At 60.5% G+C, this 20,881-nt stretch overlaps 1 protein-coding gene across 2 annotated transcripts; it reads right to left on the bottom strand.

Moving 5' to 3' along the window:
• Positions 1–8,267: 8,267 nt before the first annotated feature.
• LOC128849604 (uncharacterized) lies at positions 8,268–17,498 on the bottom strand. 2 transcript variants are annotated; one of them, XM_054051991.1, is made up of 9 exons: positions 17,484–17,498; positions 16,947–16,972; positions 15,952–16,006; positions 15,686–15,881; positions 15,381–15,482; positions 13,594–13,644; positions 11,572–11,642; positions 10,589–10,634; positions 8,268–8,365 (listed from the first exon to the last, which is right to left on the bottom strand). In XM_054051991.1, the coding sequence occupies exons 2-9, from the start codon at positions 16,960–16,962 to the stop codon at positions 8,345–8,347; spliced, it is 558 nt and encodes a 185-aa protein (XP_053907966.1). In that variant the 5' UTR covers positions 16,963–16,972; positions 17,484–17,498; the 3' UTR covers positions 8,268–8,344. The 2 variants fall into 2 exon arrangements, with proteins under 2 accessions (XP_053907966.1, XP_053907965.1); XM_054051990.1 differs by having other exon boundaries at positions 10,589–10,653.
• Between the last annotated feature and the right edge of the window lie 3,383 nt (positions 17,499–20,881).

Below are 20,881 nucleotides of genomic sequence, written 5' to 3' on the forward strand. Positions count from 1 at the left end.
AACGGAGAGGATACGGAGAACGCGGATGGAGACACGGAGAGGGATACGGAGAACGCGGATGGAGAACGGAGAGGGATAACGGAGAACGCGGATGGAGAACGGAGAGGATACGGAGAAGCGGATGGAGAACGGAGAGGGATACGGAGAACGCGGATGGGAACGGAGAGGGATACGGAGAACGTGGATGGAGCGTGAACGGAGAGGGATACGAGAACGTGATGGATGAACGGAGAGGGATACGGAGAACGTGGATGGGGAACGGAGAGGGATACGGAGAACGTGGATGGGGAACGGAGAGGGATACGGAGAACGTGGATGGGGAACGGAGAGGGATACGGAGAACGGAGAGGGATACGGAGAACGCGGATGGAGAACGGAGAGGGATACGGAGAACGCGGAGGGAACGGAGAGGATACGGAGAACGTGGATGGGGAACGGAGAGGGATACGGAGAACGTGGATGGGAACGGAGAGGATACGGAGAACGTGGATGGGGAACGGAGAGGGATACGGAGAACGCGGATGGGGAACGGAGAGGGATACGGAGAACGCGGATGGGGAACGGAGAGGGATACGGAGAACGCGGATGGGAGAACGGAGAGGGATACGGAGAACGTGGATGGGGAACGGAGAGGGATACGGAGAACGGAGAGGGATACGGAGAGGGATACGGAGAACGCGGATGGAGAACGGAGAGGGATACGGAGAACGTGGAGGGAGAACGGAGAGGGATACGGAGAACGTGGATGGAGAACGGAGAGGGATACGGAGAACGGAGAGGGATACGGAGAACGTGGATGGAGAACGGAGAGGGATACGGAGAACGGAGAGGGAGACGGAGAACGTGGATGGAGAACGGAGAGGGATACGGAGAACGCGGATGGAGAACGGAGAGGGATACGGAGAACGTGGATGGAGAACGGAGAGGGATACGGAGAACGGAGAGGGATACGGAGAACGTGGATGGGGAACGGAGAGGGATACGGAGAACGCGGATGGGGAACGGAGAGGGATACGGAGAACGTGGATGGGGAACGGAGAGGGATACGGAGAAAGGAGAGGGATACGGAGAACGGAGAGGGATACGGAGAACGTGGATGGGGAACGGAGAGGGATACGGAGAACGTGGATGGGGAACGGAGAGGGATACGGAGAACGTGGATGGGGAACGGAGAGGGATACGGAGAACGTGGATGGGAACGGAGAGGGATACGGAGAACGTGGATGGGAGAACGGAGAGGGATACGGAGAACGTGGATGGAGAACGGAGAGGGATACGGAGAACGTGGATGGAGAACGGAGAGGGATACGGAGAACGGAGAGGGATACGGAGAACGTGGATGGAGAACGGAGAGGGATACGGAAGAACGTGTATGGGAACGGAGAGGGTACGGAGAACGTGGATGGGGAACGGAGAGGGATACGGAGAACGTGGAGAGAGAACGGAGAGGGATACGGAGAACGTGGATGGGGAACGGAGAGGGATACGGAGAACGTGGATGGGGAACGGAGAGGGATACGGAGAACGTGGATGGGGAACGGAGAGGGATACGGAGAACGTGGATGGGGAACGGAGAGGGATACGGAGAACGCGGATGGGGAACGGAGAGGGATATGGAGAACGTGGATGGGGAACGGAGAGGGATACGGAGAACGTGGATGGGGAACGGAGAGGGATACGGAGAACGCGGATGGGGAACGGAGAGGGATACGGAGAACGGAGAACGGAGAGGGATACGGAGAACGTGGATGGAGAACGGAGAGGGATACGGAGAACGTGGATGGGGAACGGAGAGGGATACGGAGAACGCGGATGGAGAATGGAGAGGGATACGGAGAACGTGGATGGGGAACGGAGAGGGAGACGGAGAACGGAGAGGGATACGGAGAACGTGGATGGAGAACGGAGAGGGATACGGAGAACGTGGATGGAGAACGGAGAGGGATACGGAGAACGTGGATGGAGAACGGAGAGGGATACGGAGAACGTGGATGGGGAACGGAGAGGGATACGGAGAACGTGGATGGGGAACGGAGAGGGATACGGAGAACGCGGATGGGGAACGGAGAGGGATACGGAGAACGTGGATGGAGAACGGAGAGGGATACGGAGAACGTGGATGGAGAATGGAGAGGGATACGGAGAACGTGGATGGAGAACGGAGAGGGATACGGAGAACGTGGATGGAGAACGGAGAGGGATACGGATAACGTGGATGGAGAACGGAGAGGGATACGGAGAACGGAGAGGGATACGGAGAACGTGGATGGGGAACGGAGAGGGATACGGAGAACGCGGATGGGGAACGGAGAGGGATACGGAGAACGTGGATGGGGAACGGAGAGGGATACGGAGAACGTGGATGGGAACGGAGAGGGATACGGAGAACGCGGATGGGGAACGGAGAGGGATACGGAGAACGCGGATGGAGAACGGAGAGGGATACGGAGAACGCGGATGGAGAACGGAGAGGGATACGGAGAACGTGGATGGGGAACGGAGAGGGATACGGAGAACGGAGAGGGATACGGAGAACGTGGATGGGGAACGGAGAGGGATACGGAGAACGTGGAGGGAGAACGGAGAGGGATACGGAGAACGTGGATGGGAACGGAGAGGGATACGGAGAACGTGGATGGGGAACGGAGAGGGATACGGAGAACGGAGAGGGATACGGAGAACGCGGATGGGGAACGGAGAGGGATACGGAGAACGGAGAGGGATACGGAGAACGCGGATGGGGAACGGAGAGGGATACGGAGAACGGAGAGGAGGATAACGAGAACGCGATGGGAACGGAGAGGGATACGGAGAACGGAGAGGGATACGGAGAACGCGGATGGAGAACGGAGAGGGATACGGAGAACGTGGATGGAGAACGGAGAGGGATACGGAGAACGTGGATGGAGAACGGAGAGGGATACGGAGAACGCGGATGGAGAACGGAGAGGGATACGGAGAACGTGGAGGGAGAACGGAGAGGGATACGGAGAACGCGGATGGAACGGAGAGGAACGGAGAACGGAGGGATACGGAGAACGTGGATGGAGAACGGAGAGGGATACGGAGAACGTGGATGGAGAACGGAGAGGGATACGGAGAACGGAGAGGGATACGGAGAACGTGGATGGGAGAACGGAGAGGGATACGGAGAACGGAGAGGGATACGGAGAACGTGGATGGGGAACGGAGAGGGATACGGAGAACGTGGATGGGGAACGGAGAGGGATACGGAGAACGTGGATGGAGAACGGAGAGGGATACGGAGAACGTGGATGGGGAACGGAGAGGGATACGGAGAACTCGGATGGGAACGGAGAGGGATACGGAGAACGTGGATGGAGAACGGAGAGGGATACGGAGAACGTGGATGGAGAACGGAGAGGGATACGGAGAACGTGGATGGGGAACGGAGAGGGATACGGAGAACGTGGATGGGGAACGGAGAGGGATACGGAGAACGGAGAGGGATACGGAGAACGTGGATGGGAACGGAGAGGGATACGGAGAACGTGGATGGGGAACGGAGAGGGATACGGAGAACGTGGATGGAGAACGGAGAGGGATACGGAGAACGTGGATGGAGAACGGAGAGGGATACGGAGAACGTGGATGGGGAACGGAGAGGGATACGGAGAACGTGGATGGGGAACGGAGAGGGATACAGGAGAACGCGGATGGAGAACGGAGAGGGATACGGAGAACGCGGATGGAGAACGGAGAGGGATACGGAGAACGTGGATGGGGAACGGAGAGGGATACGGAGAACGTGGATGGAGAACGGAGAGGGATACGGAGTACGGAGAGGGATACGGAGAACGTGGATGGGGAACGGAGAGGGATACGGAGAACGTGGATGGAGAACGGAGAGGGATACGGAGAACGTGGATGGGGAACGGAGAGGGATACGGAGAACGTGGATGGGGAACGGAGAGGGATACGGAGAACGTGGATGGGAGAACGGAGAGGGATACGGAGAACGTGGATGGGGAACGGAGAGGGATACGGAGAACGTGGATGGGGAACGGAGAGGGATACGGAGAACGTGGATGGAGAACGGAGAGGGATACGGAGAACGTGGATGGGGAACGGAGAGGGATACGGAGAACGCGGATGGAGAACGGAGAGGGATACGGAGAACGTGGATGGGAGAACGGAGAGGGATACGGAGAACGTGGATGGGGAACGGAGAGGGATACGGAGAACGTGGATGGGGAACGGAGAGGGATACGGAGAACGTGGATGGAGAACGGAGTGGATACGGAGAACGTGGAGGAGAACGGAGAGGGATACGGAGAACGTGGATGGGGAACGGAGAGGGATACGGAGAACGTGGATGGGGAACGGAGAGGGATACGGAGAACGTGGATGGAGAACGGAGAGGGATACGGAGAACGTGGATGGGGAACGGAGAGGGATACGGAGAACTCTGGATGGGGAACGGAGAGGGATACGGAGAACGTGGATGGGGAACGGAGAGGGATACGGAGAACGCGGATGGAGAACGGAGAGGGATACGGAGAACGTGGATGGAGAACGGAGAGGGATACGGAGAACGTGGATGGAGAACGGAGAGGGATACGGAGAACGTGGATGGAGAACGGAGAGGGATACGGAGAACGTGGATGGAGAACGGAGAGGGATACGGAGAACGTGGATGGGGAACGGAGAGGGATACGGAGAACGTGGATGGAGAACGGAGAGGGATACGGAGAACGTGGATGGGGAACGGAGAGGGATACGGAGAACGTGGATGGAGAACGGAGAGGGATACGGAGAACGTGGATGGAGAACGGAGAGGGATACGGAGAACGTGGATGGGGAACGGAGAGGGATACGGAGAACGTGGATGGGGAACGGAGAGGGATACGGAGAACGTGGATGGAGAACGGAGAGGGATACGGAGAACGTGGATGGAGAACGGAGAGGGATACGGAGAACGTGGATGGGGAACGGAGAGGGATACGGAGAACGTGGATGGGGAACGGAGAGGGATACGGAGAACGTGGATGGGGAACGGAGAGGGATACGGAGAACGCTGGATGGGGAACGGAGAGGGATACGGAGAACGCGGATGGGGAACGGAGAGGGATACGGAGAACGTGGATGGGGAACGGAGAGGGATACGGAGAACGTGGATGGAGAACGGAGAGGGATACGGAGAACGTGGATGGAGAACGGAGAGGGATACGGAGAACGTGGATGGGGAACGGAGAGGGATACGGAGAACGCGGATGGGGAACGGAGAGGGATACGGAGAACGCGGATGGGAGAACGGAGAGGGATACGGAGAACGTGGATGGGGAACGGAGAGGGATACGGAGAACGCGGATGGGAGAACGGAGAGGGATACGGAGAACGTGGATGGGAGAACGGAGAGGGATACGGAGAACGTGGATGGGGAACGGAGAGGGATACGGAGAACGTGGATGGGGAACGGAGAGGGATACGGAGAACGTGGATGGAGAACGGAGAGGGATACGGAGAACGTGGATGGGGAACGGAGAGGGATACGGAGAATGTGGATGGAGAACGGAGAGGGATACGGAGAACGTGGATGGAGAACGGAGAGGGATACGGAGAACGTGGATGGGGAACGGAGAGGGATACGGAGAACGTGGAGGGAGAACGGAGAGGGATACGGAGAAGGTGGATGGGAGAACGGAGAGGGATACGGAGAACGTGGATGGGGAACGGAGAGGGATACGGAGAACGCGGATGGGAGAACGGAGAGGGATACGGAGAACGTGGATGGAGAACGGAGAGGGATACGGAGAACGTGGATGGGGAACGGAGAGGGATACGGAGAACGTGGATGGAGAACGGAGAGGGACACGGAGAACGTGGATGGAGAACGGAGAGGGATACGGAGAACGCGGATGGGGAACGGAGAGGGATACGGAGAACGCGGATGGGGAACGGAGAGGGATACGGAGAACGCGGATGGGGAACGGAGAGGGATACGGAGAACGTGGATGGGGAACGGAGAGGGATACGGAGAACGTGGAGGGAGAACGGAGAGGGATACGGAGAACGTGGATGGGGAACGGAGAGGGATACGGAGAACGTGGATGGAGAACGGAGAGGGATACGGAGAACGTGGAGGGAGAACGGAGAGGGATACGGAGAACGTGGATGGAGAACGGAGAGGGATACGGAGAACGTGGATGGGGAACGGAGAGGGATACGGAGAACGCGGATGGGGAACGGAGAGGGATACGGAGAACGCGGATGGGAGAACGGAGAGGGATACGGAGAACGTGGATGGGGAACGGAGAGGGATACGGAGAACGCGGATGGGGAACGGAGAGGGATACGGAGAACGTGGATGGGAGAACGGAGAGGGATACGGAGAACGTGGATGGGGAACGGAGAGGGATACGGAGAACGTGGATGGGGAACGGAGAGGGATACGGAGAACGTGGATGGAGAACGGAGAGGGATACGGAGAACGTGGATGGGGAACGGAGAGGGATACGGAGAATGTGGATGGAGAACGGAGAGGGATACGGAGAACGTGGATGGAGAACGGAGAGGGATACGGAGAACGCGGATGGGGAACGGAGAGGGACACGGAGAACGTGGAGGGAGAACGGAGAGGGATACGGAGAAGGTGGATGGGAGAACGGAGAGGGATACGGAGAACGTGGATGGGGAACGGAGAGGGATACGGAGAACGCGGAGGGAGAACGGAGAGGGATACGGAGAACATGGATGGGGAACGGAGAGGGATACGGAGAACGCGGATGGAGAACGGAGAGGGATACGGAGAACGTGGATGGGGAACGGAGAGGGATACGGAGAACGTGGATGGGGAACGGAGAGGGATACGGAGAACGCGGATGGGGAACGGAGAGGGATACGGAGAACGTGGATGGGGAACGGAGAGGGATACGGAGAACGTGGATGGGAGAATGGGAAGTGGTGGAGGAAGTGTTTGGTGATTCCCATTTTCTTTTATTGTCGGAAGAGTGGAGAGGTTTTATCGGTTTGGATATCGGAGAGGAGGAAAAGGAGAGGAAGGGGAGAGGAAGAGGAAGAGGAAGGGGAAGAGGATGAGGAAGAGGTGGAGGAGGAAAAAGAGGAGGAGGAAGAGGAAGGAGAGGAGGAAGGGGAAGAGGAGAAGGAGGAAGGGGAAGGAGAGGAGGAAGAGGTGGAGGAGGAAGAGGAAGAAGAAGAGGAAGGGGAGGAGGAAGGGGAAGAGGAGGAAGAAGAGGAGGAGGAGGAAGGGGAAGAGCTGTTTCCACCTCCTCCTTTCCGCCATCGCCCTGGAAGGAAAAGGAAAAGGAAGGAAAGGAAAGGAAGGGAGGAAGGAAGGGAGGAAGGAAGGAAGGAAGGAAGGAAGGAAGGAAGGAAGGAAGGAAGGAAGGAAGGAAGGAAGGAAGGAAGGAAGGAAGGAAAAGGGAGGAAGGAAGGAAGGAAGGAAGGAAGGAAGGAAGGAAGGAAGGAAGGAAGGAAGGAAGGAAGGAAGGAAGGAAGGAAGGAAGGAAAAGGGAGGAAGGAAGGGAGGAAGGGATAGAGGAAGGGAGGGAGGAAGGAAGGAAGGAAGGAAGGAAGGAAGGAAGGAAGGAAGGAAGGAAGGAAGGAAGGAAGGAAGGAAGGAAGGAAGGAAAAGGGAGGAAGGAAGGAAGGAAGGAAGGAAGGAAGGAAGGAAGGAAGGAAGGAAGGAAGGAAGGAAGGAAGGAAGGAAGGAAGGAAGGAAGGAAGGAAGGAAAAGGGAGGAAGGAAGGGAGGAAGGAAGGAAGGAAGGAAGGAAGGAAGGAAGGAAGGAAAAGGGAGGAAGGAAGGAAGGAAGGAAGGAAGGAAGGAAGGAAGGAAGGAAGGAAGGGAGGAAGGGAGGAAGGGAGGAAGGAAGGAAGGAAGGGAGGGAGGAAGGGAGGAAGGAAGGAAGGAAGGAAGGAAGGAAAAGGGAAGGAAGGAAGGAAACGGTGTCACCATTTCCGTCCCCTCCAACGATCCCTCTCAGCTCATTGGGGGACGGAACAAAGGGGCCAAACGTTCCCCCCCTGTCCCCAACGTCCCCCCATGTCCCCAATGTCCCCAACGTCCCCCCCGTGTCCCCAATGTCCCCAATGTCCCCCCGTGTCCCCAATGTCCCCAACGTCCCCCCAATGTCCCCAATGTCCCCCCGTGTCCCCAATGTCCCCAACGTCCCCCCCGTGTCCCCAATGTCCCCAATGTCCCCAACGTCCCCCCCGTGTCCCCAATGTCCCCAATGTCCCCCCGTGTCCCCTCGTCACTGGTTTTGGGAGGGGGTTATGGTGTCACCTGGGGCCTCAGGGGGGGTCCCCGATGTCCCCGTCGGTGTCCTCGAGGATGGCGGCGCCGAGAGCTCGAAGCTGCGTCACCAGAGAGGCCAACGCCGCTGCGGGGACACAGGGGACAGCGAGGGGACATTGGGGACACGAAGGGGACATGGGGACAGAGAGGGGACATTGGGACAGAGAGGGGACATTGGGGACAGGGAGGGGACATGGGGACATAGAGGGGACATTGGGGACATTGGGACAGAGAGGGGACATTGGGGGACACTGGAGGAGAGGGAGGGACATTGGGGACAGGGAGGGGACATTGGGGACACGAGGGGACACTCGGGGACCGGGAGGGACAGGGAGGGGACATTGGGACAGAGAGGGGACATTGGGGGACACTGGAGGAGTGGGAGGGACGTGGGGGACAGGGAGGGGACATTGGGACACTGAGGGGACACTGGAGGAGAGGGAGGGACATGGGGACAGGGAGGGGACATTGGGGACATGAGGGGACACTCGGGGACCAGGAGGGACAGGGAGGGGACATTGGGACACAGAGGGGACATTGGGGACATTGGGACACTGGAGGAGAGGGAGGGACATTGGGGACAGGGAGGGGACATTGGGGACATGGAGGGGACACTCAGGGACTGGGAGGGACATAGAGGGGACATCGGGGACATTGGGACACTGGGGGACAGGGAGGGGACATGGGGACATAGAGGGGACATTGGGGACATTGGGACAGAGAGGGGACATTGGGGGACATTGGGGGACACTGGAGGAGAGGGAGGGACATTGGGGACAGGGAGGGGACATTGGGGGACACTGGAGGAGTGGGAGGGACATTGGGGACAGGGAGGGGACATTGGGGACATAGAGGGGACATCGGGGACATTGGGACACTGGGGGACAGGGAGGGGACATGGGGACATAGAGGGGACATTGGGACAGAGAGGGGACATTGGGGGACACTGGAGGAGAGGGAGGGACATTGGGGACAGGGAGGGGACATGAGGGGACACTGCGGGACCGGGAGGGACAGGGAGGGGACATTGGGGACGTGGAGGGGACATTGGGACAGAGAGGGGACATTGGGGGACACTGGAGGAGTGGGAGGGACATGGGGACAGGGAGGGGACATTGGGGACATGAGGGGACACTCGGGGACCGGGAGGGACAGGGAGGGGACATGGGATGAGTGAGGGGACATTGGGGACATTGGGACACTGAGGGGACATTGGGGGACACTGAGGGACTGGGAGGGACCTAGAGGGGACATCGGGGACATTGGGACACAGAGGGGACACTGGGGGACAGGGAGGGACATTGGGGACATTGGGACACAGAGGGGACATGAGGGGACATTGGGGACATTGGGGGACACTGGAGAAGTGGGAGGGACATTGGGGACAGGGAGGGGACATGGGGACATAGAGGGGACATTGGGGACACTCGGACTGGGAGGGACATAGAGGGGACTTAGAGGGGACATCGGGGACATTGGGACACAGAGGGGACATTGGGGGACAGGGAGGGGACATTGGGATGAGTGAGGGGGACATTGGGGACATTGGGACAGAGAGGGGACATTGGGGACAGGGAGGGGATACTCGGGGACCAGGAGGGACATAGAGGGGACATTGGGGACACTGGGAGGGGACACGAGGGGACACTGCGGGACCAGGAGGGACAGAGAGGGGACATTGGGGGACAGAGAGGGGACATGGGATGAGTGAGGGGGACATTGGGGACATTGGGACACTGAGGGGACATTGGGGGACAGGGAGGGGACACCACGAGGACTTGGGGACACGAGGGGACATTTGGGCCAAGATCTGGGGCTGAGGGGACAGGAGGGGACATCGAGGGACACTGGGGTGACATTGGGGACACTGAGGGACAGGGGGTGACATTGGGGATACTGAGGCACAGAGGGTGACATTGGGGACACTGAGGCACAGGGGGTGACACTGAGGTGACATTGGGGACACTGAGGGTGACATTGGGGACACTGAGGCACAGGGGGTGACACTGAGGTGACATTGGGGACACTGAGGGTGACATTGGGGACACTGAGGCACAGGGGGTGACACTGGGGTGACATTGGGGACACTGAGGGTGACATTGGGGACACACCGACCTCTCCCCGGTGGTGTCCCCGTCCCATCTCCACTGGAGGGGACCTGGAGGTGACACGGAGGTGACACGGGGACAGCTGCCACCCCTGTGTCCCCCTCCCCCCCCCCGTGTCCCCCCCTTTGTGTCCCCCCCCCTTTGTGTCCCCCCCCTTTGTGTCCCCCCCCTTTGTGTCCCCCCCCTCTGTCCCCCCTCACCTCTTCCGTTGTCCCCTCCGAGGCCACCGCTGCGCCTTTGAGGTCCCTTCGGGGCGGTGGTGGCTCTGAGGTCCCCTCAGCGCTGTCCCCAACGCGTCCCCAACCGCCACCGCCGCGACCGAGAGGCGCCACCGTCCCCCGCGGCACTCCCAGTATCCTCCCAGTACCTCCCAGTATCCTCCCAGTAGCTCCCAGTATCCTCCCAGTCCCTCCAAGTGACTCCCAGTATCCTCCCAGTCCCTCCCAGTGGCTCCCAGTATCCTCCCAGTTCCTCCCAGTATCCTCCCAGTGGCTCCCAGTAGCTCCCAGTATCCTCCCAGTGGCTCCCAGTCCCTCCCAGTATCCTCCCAGTGACTCCCAGTATCCCCCCAGTTCCTCCAAGTGGCTCCCAGTGGCTCCCAGTATCCTCCGAGTCCCTCCCAGTGGCTCCCAGTATCCTCCCAGTCCTTCCCAGTATCCTCCCAGTCCCTCCAATTGACTCCCAGTCCCTCCCAGTCCCTCAGAGTGGCTCCCAGTATCCTCCCAGTGCCTCCCAGTATCCTCCCAGTCCCTCAGAGTGGCTCCCAGTATCCTCCCAGTCCCTCCCAGTCCTCCCAGTATCCTCCCAGTCCCTCCCAGTATCCTCCCAGTATCCTCCGAGTGGCTCCCAGTATCCTCCCAGTCCCTCAGAGTGGCTCCCAGTGGCTCCCAGTATCCTCCCAGTCCCTCCGAGTGGCTCCCAGTATCCTCCCAGTCCCTCCCAGTATCCTCCGAGTGGCTCCCAGTCCCTCCCAGTATCCTCCCAGTCCCTCAGAGTGACTCCCAGTATCCTCCCAGTGCCTCCCAGTATCCTCCCAGTGGCTCCCAGTCCCTCCCAGTCCCTCAGAGTGACTCCCAGTATCCTCCCAGTCCCTCCCAGTATCCTCCCAGTCCCTCTGAGTGGCTCCCAGTCCCTCCCAGTCCCTCCCAGTATCCTCCCAGTCCCTCCCAGTCCCTCCCAGTACCTGGCAGCTGTCCTGCCCAGTGCTCCCAGTGCTCCCAGTGCTCCCAGTGCCGCCTCTGCCCGTGTCACCTCCTGCGTGGGGGACACCAACTGTCCCCACCCCCTCCCAGCCCCTCCCAGTAGCCCCAGTTTGTCCCCAACCCCTCCCAGTTCCCCCCTTGTCCCCTCCCAGTTTCCCCAGTATCCCCCCAGTGTCCCCCAGTTCCATCCCAGTGCCTCCCAGTTCCCCCCAGTGCCCCCCAGTTCCATCCCAGTCCCTCCCAGTCTCTCCCAGTTATCCCCAGTGTCCCCAGTTCCATCCCAGTCCCTCCCAGTTACCCCCAGTGTCCCCAGTTCCATCCCAGTCTCTCCCAGTTACCCCCTTGTCCCCTCCCAGTTCCCCCCTTGTCCCCTCCCAGTGTCCCCAGTTCCATCCCAGTCCCTCCCAGTTACCCCCAGTGTCCCCAGTTCCATCCCAGTCTCTCCCAGTTCCCCCCTTGTCCCCTCCCAGTGTCCCCAGTTCCATCCCAGTCCCTCCCAGTTCCATCCCAGTCCCTCCCAGTCCCCCCAGTGTCCCCTCCCAGTGCCCCCAGTCCCCTCCCAGTGTCCCCAGTTCCATCCCACACCCCCAGTGTCCCCTCCCAGTCCCTCCCAGTTCCCCCCTTGTCCCCTCCCAGTGCCCCCAGTTCCATCCCAGTCTCTCCCAGTTACCCCCTTGTCCCCTCCCAGTGTCCCCAGTGTCCCCTCCCAGTCCCTCCCAGTTCCCCCAGTGTCCCCAGTTCCATCCCAGTCCCTCCCAGTCCCCCCATTGTCCCCTCCCAGTCCCTCCCAGTGTCCCCAGTTTCCCTCCCAGTCCCTCCCAGTCCCCCCATTGTCCCCTCCCAGTCCCTCCCAGTGTCCCCAGTTCCATCCCAGTCCCTCCCAGTGCCCCCAGTTTCCCTCCCAGTGCCCCCAGTTTCCCTCCCAGTCCCTCCCACTTCCCTCCCAATGTCCCCAGTTCCCTCCCAGTCCCTCCCAGTCCCTCCCAGTCCCCCCATTGTCCCCTCCCAGTCCCTCCCAGTGTCCCCAGTTTCCCTCCCAGTCCCTCCCAGTCCCCCCATTGTCCCCTCCCAGTCCCTCCCAGTGTCCCCAGTTCCATCCCAGTCCCTCCCAGTGCCCCCAGTTTCCCTCCCAGTGTCCCCAGTTCCCTCCCAGTCCCTCCCACTTCCCTCCCAATGTCCCCAGTTCCCTCCCAGTCCCTCCCAGTTCCCTCCCAGTTCCCCCATTGTCCCCTCCCGGTGTCCCCAGTTTCCCTCCCAGTTCCATACCAGTCCCTCCCAGTCCCTCCCAGTCCCTCCCAGTTTCCCCCAGTGTCCCCTCCCAGTCCCTCCCAGTGTCCCCAGTTCCATCCCAGTCTCTCCCAGTTACCCCCTTGTCCCCTCCCAGTGTCCCCAGTCCCCCCAGTGTCCCCTCCCAGTCCCTCCCAGTTCCCCCAGTGCCCCCAGTCCATCCCAGTCCCTCCCAGTGTCCCCAGTTCCATCCCAGTTCCATCCCAGTCCCCCCATTGTCCCCTCCCAGTCCCCCCCAGTTTCCCCCAGTGTCCCCTCCCAGTGTCCCCAATTCCATCCCAGTTCCATCCCAGTCCCCCCAGTGTCCCCTCCCAGTCCCTCCCAGTCCCCCCCTTGTCCCCTCCCAGTGTCCCCAGTCCCATCCCAGTCCCCCCCAGTGTCCCCAGTTTCCCTCCCAGTGTCCCCAGTTCCATCCCAGTCCCTCCCAGTTCCATCCCAGTCCCTCCCAGTGCCCCCAGTTTCCCTCCCAGTGTCCCCAGTTCCCTCCCAGTCCCTCCCAGTTCCCTCCCAGTTCCCCCATTGTCCCCTCCCAGTGTCCCCAGTTTCCCTCCCAGTTCCATACCAGTCCCTCCCAGTCCCTCCCAGTTCCCCCTGTGTCCCCTCCCAGTGTCCCCAGTTCCATCCCAGTCCCCCCAGTGTCCCTCCCAGTGTCCCCAGTCCCCTCCCAGTCCCTCCCAGTTCCCTCCCAGTCCCTCCCAGTTCCCCCCCAGTCCCACCTCCCTCTGCCGCTGTTTCGCCGCCACCACCGCTGCCTCGAGAGCCGTCACCTGAGCTCAGGACCCCAAAAATGGGGCTCAGCACCATCCGGATGGGACCCGGGACCCCCAAATAGGGCTCAGGACCCCCCAAAAATGGGGCTCAGCACCATCCGGATGGGACCCGGGACCCCAAATGGGGCTCAGGACCCCCAGAAATGAGGCTCAGCACCATCCGGATGGGACCCGGGACCCCCAAATAGGGCTCAGGACCCCCCAAAATGGGGCTCAGCACCATCCGGATGGGACCCGGGACCCCCAAATAGGGCTCAGGACCCCCCAAAAATGGGGCTCAGCACCATCCGGATGGGACCCGGGACCCCCAAATAGGGCTCAGGACCCCCCAAAAATGGGGCTCAGGACCATCCGGATGGGACCCGGGACCCCCAAATAGGGCTCAGGACCCCCCAAAAATGGGGCTCAGGACCATCCGGATGGGACCCGGGACCCCCAAATAGGGCTCAGGACCCCCAAAATGGGGCTCAGCACCATCCGGATGGGACCCGGGACCCCCAAATAGGGCTCAGGACCCCCAAAATGGGGCTCAGCACCATCCGGATGGGACCCGGGACCCCCAAATAGGGCTCAGGACCCCCCAAAAATGGGGCTCAGGACCATCCGGATGGGACCCGGGACCCCCAAATAGGGCTCAGGACCCCCCCAAAATGGGGCTCAGGACCATCCGGATGGGACCCGGGACCCCCAAATAGGGCTCAGGACCCCCAAAAATGGGGCTCAGCACCATCCGGATGGGACCCGGGACCCCAAATAGGGCTCAGGACCCCCAAAAATGGGGCTCAGGACCATCCGGATGGGACCCGGGACCCCCAAATAGAGCTCAGGACCCCCCAAAATGGGGCTCAGCACCATCCGGATGGGACCCGGGACCCCCAAATAGGGCTCAGGACCCCCAAAAATGGGGCTCAGCACCATCCGGATGGGACCCGGGACCCCCAAATGGGGCTCAGGACCCCCCAAAAATGGGGCTCAGGACCATCCGGATGGGACCCGGGACCCCCAAATAGGGCTCAGGACCCCCCCAAAATGGGGCTCAGGACCATCCGGATGGGACCCGGGACCCCCAAATGGGGCTCAGGACCATCCGGATGGGACTCAGAACCCCCCAAATGGGGCTCAGGACCCCCCAAAATGGGGCTCAGGACCACCCGGATGGGACCCGGGACCCCCAAAGAGGGCTCAGGACCCCCCAAATGGGGCTCAGCACCATCCGGACGGGACCCATGAGCCCAGAAATGGAGATGAGAACCCCAAAACAGGACTCAGGACCCCCAAAACAGGACTCAGGACCCCAAAATGGGGCTCGGGACCATCCGCATGGGACCCATGAGCCCAGAAATGGAGATCAGAACCCCAAAACAGGACTCAGGACCCCCTAAATGGGGCTCAGGACCATCCGGATGGGACTCAGAACCCCCAAATGGGGCTCAGGACCATCCAGATGGGACCCGGGACCCCCAAATAGGGCTCAGGACCCCCCAAAACGGGGCTCAGGACCCTCTGGATGGGACCCATGAGTCCAGAAATGGAGATCAGAACACCAAAACAGGACTCAGGACCCCCAAAATGGGGCTCAGGACCATCTGGATGGGACTCAGAACCCCCAAATGGGGCTCAGGACCATCCGGATGGGACCCATGAGCCCAGAAATGGAGGTCAGAACCCCAAAACAGGACTGAGGACCCCCCAAATGGTGCTGAGGACCCTCCGGATGGGATCCGCGCCCCCACCTTTGCGCGCAGCGCCCGCTCCGTCTCCCGCCAGGCCGTGCGCTGCACCAGGAGCGCAAACACTTGGCGCCGCCATCGCCCCAAGAGCCGTCTCTGGGGGTCCTGCGGGTAAAAAGGGGGGGGTCAGAGCCCCCCAAAAAGCCCAAAAGCCCCCCCTTAACCCAACCCCTGACGTCCTTTGGGGACAATCTGGGGACGTGGGGACACCTTGGGGACATGGGGGGGACACTGTGGGGACATGGGGACACCTTGGGGACACCTTGGGGACATGTGGGGGGGGGGGGACACAAAGCCCCCTCGCTCACCTCCTCCAGGGGCTTCTCTGCCCCAGGCTCCGCCCCCAGGGATTGGCTCCGCCCCTTTAGGGCCTCAAGCTCCGCCCTCAGCATGAGGCTCCGCCCCCTTTCTGCTTCAAGCTCCAGCCTCAGCATTTGGCTCCGCCCCCTTTCAGCCTCAAGCTCCGCCTCCAGGGTCCTGGGAAAAGGGAGGGAACTGGGAGCACTGGGAAGGGGCTACTGGGAGAACTGGTGGCTTACTGGGAGGTCACTGGGAGGTTACTGGGAGCCCTTACCTGGTGCTGGGGGGGCGCAGCACGAAGTGCGAGGGGGGAATGAGGCCCCATGGACCTGGGGGGGGGCAGAAGGGGGGCATTAGGACCCCGGAGGACCCTGTTGGGGGTGAGGGGGGTGGCATTAGGACCCAGGGGGGATCTGGGGGGGTGGCATTAGGACCCGAGCACAGGAGAGAAGGGGGGGGCATTAGGACCCCGGGGGGTGGGAGAGGGGGGGCATTAGGACACCGGGGAGGACCCGCTGAGGGGTGGGAGGGGGGGGGGCATTAGGATACAGGGGGAGCATTAGGACCCAGGGGGGAGCCGGAGGGGAGGGCATTAAGACCCGGGGAGGACGACGTTAGGACCCGGGGGAGGGAGGGGAGGAGAAAGGGGGGCATTAGGACCCGGCGGGGGTGGGGAGGAGAAGCGGGGGGCATTAGGACCCGTGGGGGACCAGTGGGGCGGAGGGCATTAGGACCCGGGGGGGACCAGTGGGGCGGAGGGCATTAGGACCCGGGGGGGACCAGTGGGGCGGAGGGCATTAGGACCCGGGGGGGACCAGTGGGGCGGAGGGCATTAGGACCCGGGGGGGACCAGTGGGGCGGAGGGCATTAGGACCCGGGGGGGGACCAGTGGGGCGGAGGGCATTAGGACCCGGGGGGCACCAGTGGGGCGGAGGGCATTAGGACCCGGGGGGGACCCGGGGGGGGGAGGGCATTAGGACCCGGGGGGGACCAGTGGGGCGGAAGGCATTAGGACCCGGGGGGGACCAGTGGGGCGGAGGGCATTAGGACCCGGGGGGGGACCAGTGGGGCGGAGGGCATTAGGACCCGGGGGGGACCAGTGGGGCGGAGGGCATTAGGACCCGGGGGGGACCAGTGGGGGGGGGGGGGGGAGGGGGGCGGGCATTAGGACCCGGGGACGGAGGGGAGGGCATTAGGACCCGGGGGACGGGCAAGGGGGGGGCGGAGGGGTGGGCATTAGGACCCGGGGGGGGGGGGGCGCGGCCTCACCCGGCGGCTCCGCCATGGGCGTCAAACTGGAAGGGGGGGACAGAGCTCCCAGTAAGGCCCAGTAAGTCCCAGTATGGCCCCGTTTGCCCCATTCCCACAACCCCACAGCTTGCAGCAACCTCCCAGTTACCCTCCCAGTGCTCCCAGTAACCACCTAACAGCTCTCCCAGTTACCTCCAGTGCTCCCAGTCCCTCCCAGTAACGCCAGTGCTCCCAGTAACCCTCCCAGTAACCACCTAATAACTCTCCCAGTTACCCCCAGTGCTCCCAGTAACCCTCCCAGTCACCCCTAGTGCTCCCAGTAACCCTCCCAGTTACCACCCAGTGCTCCCAGCAAGCACCCAATGACTGCTCCAGTGCTCCCAGTCCCTCCCAGTTCGTCCCAGTGCTCCCAGTAACCACCTAATAACCTTCCCAGTTACCCCCAGTGCTCCCAGCGAGCACCTATTAACTCATCCAGTGCTCCCAGTCCGTCCCAGTGCTCCCAGTAACGACCCAATAACCCTCTCAGTTACCCCCAGTGCTCCCAGCGAGCACCTATGAACTCCTCCAGTGCTCCCAGTCCTTCCCAGTTCGTCCCAGTGCCTCCCAGTTAGTCCCCAGTGCTCCCAGTAACTCTCCCAGTAACCACCTAATACCCCTCCCAGTTACCCCCAGTGCTCCCAGCGAGCACCTATGAACCCCTCCAGTGCTCCCAGTCCCTCCCAGTACGTACCAGTCCCCCCCAAACCCGCGCGGCACCCGCCGGGTCCCGCCCGCCGCTTTCCCCGCCCCCCGGCAGCCAATCAGCGCTCAGAGTTGGGCTCAGTCCCCGCCCACCGCCCCGATTCAGCCAATCATCGCGCAGAGCCGGCTAAGGCCACGCCCACCACCCCCAGATTGACAGTCAGCGCGCAGAGCCGGGCTCACCCCCTCCCGCGCACCCCTGCAGCCAATCAGAGCGCAGAGCCGGCTCAGGCCACGCCCACCGCCCCGTGACAGCCAATCAGCGCGCAGAGCCGGGCTCAGGCCACGCCCCCCAACAGCCACTGAGCGGCGGCGCAGCCAAAGCTCCGAAAGGCGACCTCGGAGGGGCAAATGGGGCCATGAGGGTGTAAATCAGAGCCCGGGAGGGGCAAATCAGGGCTCTGAAAGGTGTAAATCAGGATCCTGGAGGTGTAAATCGGGGCTTTGGAGGTGCAAATCAGGGCCAGAGGTGTAAAACGGGGCAGTGGAGGTGTAAATCAGAGTCCTGGAGGTGTAAATCAGGGCCCTGAGGGTGTAAATCAGGGCCCTGGAGGTGTAAATGAGGGCCCTGGAGGTGTAAATCAGGGCTCTGGAGGTGCAAATCAGGGCCAGAGGTGTAAAACGGGGCAGTGGAGGTGTAAATCAGAGTCCTGGAGGTGCAAATCAGGGCCCTGAGGGTGTAAATGAGGACCCTGGGGGTGTAAATGAGAGCCCTAGAGGTGTAAATCAGGGTTCTGGAGGTGTAAATCAGGGCCCTGGAGGTGTAAATCAGGGCTCTGGAGGTGCAAATCAGGGCCCTGAGGGTGTAAATGAGGACCCTGGGGGTGTAAATGAGAGCCCTAGAGGTGTAAATCAGGGTTCTGGAGGTGTAAATCAGGGTCCTGGAGGTGTAAATCAGGGCGCTGAGGGTGTAAATCAGTACCCTGGAGATGTAAATGAGTGCCCTGGAGGTGTAAATCAGGGTTCTGGAGGTGTAAATCAGGGCGCTGAGGGTGTAAATCAGGGCCCTGGAGGTGTAAATGAGGGCCCTGGAGGTGTAAATCAGGGTTCTGGAGGTGTAAATCAGGGCGCTGAGGGTGTAAATCAGGGCCCTGGAGGTGTAAATGAGGGCCCTGGAGGTGTAAATCAGGGTTCTGGGGGTGCAAATCAGGGCCAGAGGTGTAAAACGGGGCAGTGGAGGTGTAAATGAGTGCCCTGGAGGTGTAAATCAGGGTTCTGGAGGTGTAAATCAGGGTCCTGGAGGTGCAAATGAAACCATAAGGGTGTAAATTAGTGCCTCAGAGGCCTGAAGAGATGTAAATCAGGGTCCTCGAGGTGTAAATTGGGGCCCTGGAGGGGCAAATCAGGGTTCTGGAGGTGTAAATCAGTGCTCCGGAGGTGTAAATTGGGACCTTGGAGGTGTAAACCGGGGTACTAGGGGTGTAAATCAGTGTCATGAGGGTGTAAATCAGTGTCATGGAGGTGCAAATGGGAGCATAAGGGTGTAAATCAGTGCCTTGGAGGTGTAAATGAGGGCCCTCAAGGTGTAAATCTGCGCCCTGAGGGTGTAAATCAGGGTCCTGGAGGTGTAAATCAGGGTCTTGATGGGGTAAATCAGGGTCCTGATGGGGTAACTTAGGGCCCTGATGGGGTAAATCAAGCCCCGGAGGTGTAAATCAGGGACCTGATGGGGTAAATCAAGGCCTGGAGGTGTAAATCAGGGCCCTGATGGGGTAAATCAGGGTCCTGGAGGTGTAAATCAGGGTCTTGATGGGGTAAATCAGGGCCCTGATGGGGTAAATCAAGCCCTGGAGGTGTAAATCAGGATCCTGAGGGGGTAAATCAGGGCCCTCGAGGTGTAAATCAGCATCTTGATGGGGTAAATTAAGGCCCTGTAGGTGTAAATCAGGGTCCTGATGGTGTAAATCAAGCCCTGGAGGTGTAAATCAGGGCCCTGGAGGTGTAAATCAGGGCCCTGATGGGGTAAATCAAGCCCTGGAGGTGTAAATCAAGGCCTGGAGGTGTAAATCAGGGTCTTGATGGGGCAAATCAGGGCCCTGGAGGTGTAAATCAGGGTCTTGATGGGGTAAATCAGGGCCCTGATGGGGTAAATCAAGGCCTGGAGGTGTAAATCAGGGCCCTGATGGGGTAAATCAATCTCTGGAGGTGTAAATCAGGGCCCTGATGGGGTAAGACAAGGCCTGGAGGTGTAAATCAGGGCCCTGATGGGGTAAATCAGGGCCCTAATGGGGTAAATCAAGCCCTGGAGGTGTAAATCAGGGTCTTGATGGGGTAAATCAAGCTCTGGAGGTGTAAATCAGGGTCTTGATGGGGTAAATCAAGCTCTGGAGGTGTAAATCAGGGCCCTGATGGGGTAAATCAAGGCCTGGAGGTAAATCAGGGCCCTGATGGGGTAAATGAAGCCCTGGAGGTGTAAATCAGGGTCTTGATGGGGTAAATCAGGGCCCTGATGGGGTAAATCAAGGCCTGGTGGTAAATCACGGCCCTGATGGGGTAAATCAAGCCCTGGAGGTGTAAATCAGGGCCCTGATGGTGTAAATCAGGGCCCTGGAGGTGTAAATCAGGCCCTGATGGGGTAAATCAAGCCCTGGAGGTGTAAATCAGAGCCCCGATGGGGTAAATCAAGGCCTGGTGGTAAATCAGGGCCCTGGAGGTGTAAATCAGGGTCTTGATGGGGTAAATTAGGGCCCCGATGGGGTAAATAAAGGCCTGGAGGTGTAAATCAGGGCCCTGATGGGGTAAATCAATCTCTGGAGGTGTAAATCAAGGCCTGGAAGTGTAAATCAGGGCCCTGGAGGTGTAAATCAGGGTCTTGACGGGGTAAATCAAGCTCTGGAGGTGTAAATCAGGCCCTGATGGGGTAAATCAAGCTCTGGAGGTGTAAATCAGGATCCTGAGGGGGTAAATCAAGCTCTGGAGGTGTAAATCAGGGCCCTGATGGGGTAAATCAAGCCCCGGAGGTGTAAATCAGGGTCTTGATGGGGTAAATCAGAGCCCTGATGGGGTAAATCAATCTCTGGAGGTGTAAATCAGGGCCCTGATGGGGTAAATCAAGGCCTGGTGGTAAATCAGGCACATGATGGGGTAAATCAGGCCCTGATGGGGTAAATCAAGGCCTGGAGGTGTAAATCAGGGTCTTGATGGGGTAAATCAAGGCCTGGTGGTAAATCAGGGCCCTGGAGGTGTAAATCAGGGTCTTGATGGGGTAA

The sequence above is a fragment of the Cuculus canorus genome, chromosome 31 (assembly GCF_017976375.1).
Source record: "Cuculus canorus isolate bCucCan1 chromosome 31, bCucCan1.pri, whole genome shotgun sequence".
Lineage (NCBI taxonomy): Eukaryota > Metazoa > Chordata > Aves > Cuculiformes > Cuculidae > Cuculus > Cuculus canorus.

What these genes read in the sequence shown, in the direction of transcription:
- LOC128849604 (XM_054051990.1), bottom strand. An exon ending in CTGCGCCCCCCCAGCACCAG is followed by an intron (nt 15,882 to 15,951) that starts GTAAGGGCTCCC and finishes GCCCCTTCCCAG; the next exon opens with TGCTCCCAGTTCCCTCCCTT. An exon ending in CAGAGAAGCCCCTGGAGGAG is followed by an intron (nt 15,483 to 15,685) that starts GTGAGCGAGGGG and finishes TTTTACCCGCAG; the next exon opens with GACCCCCAGAGACGGCTCTT.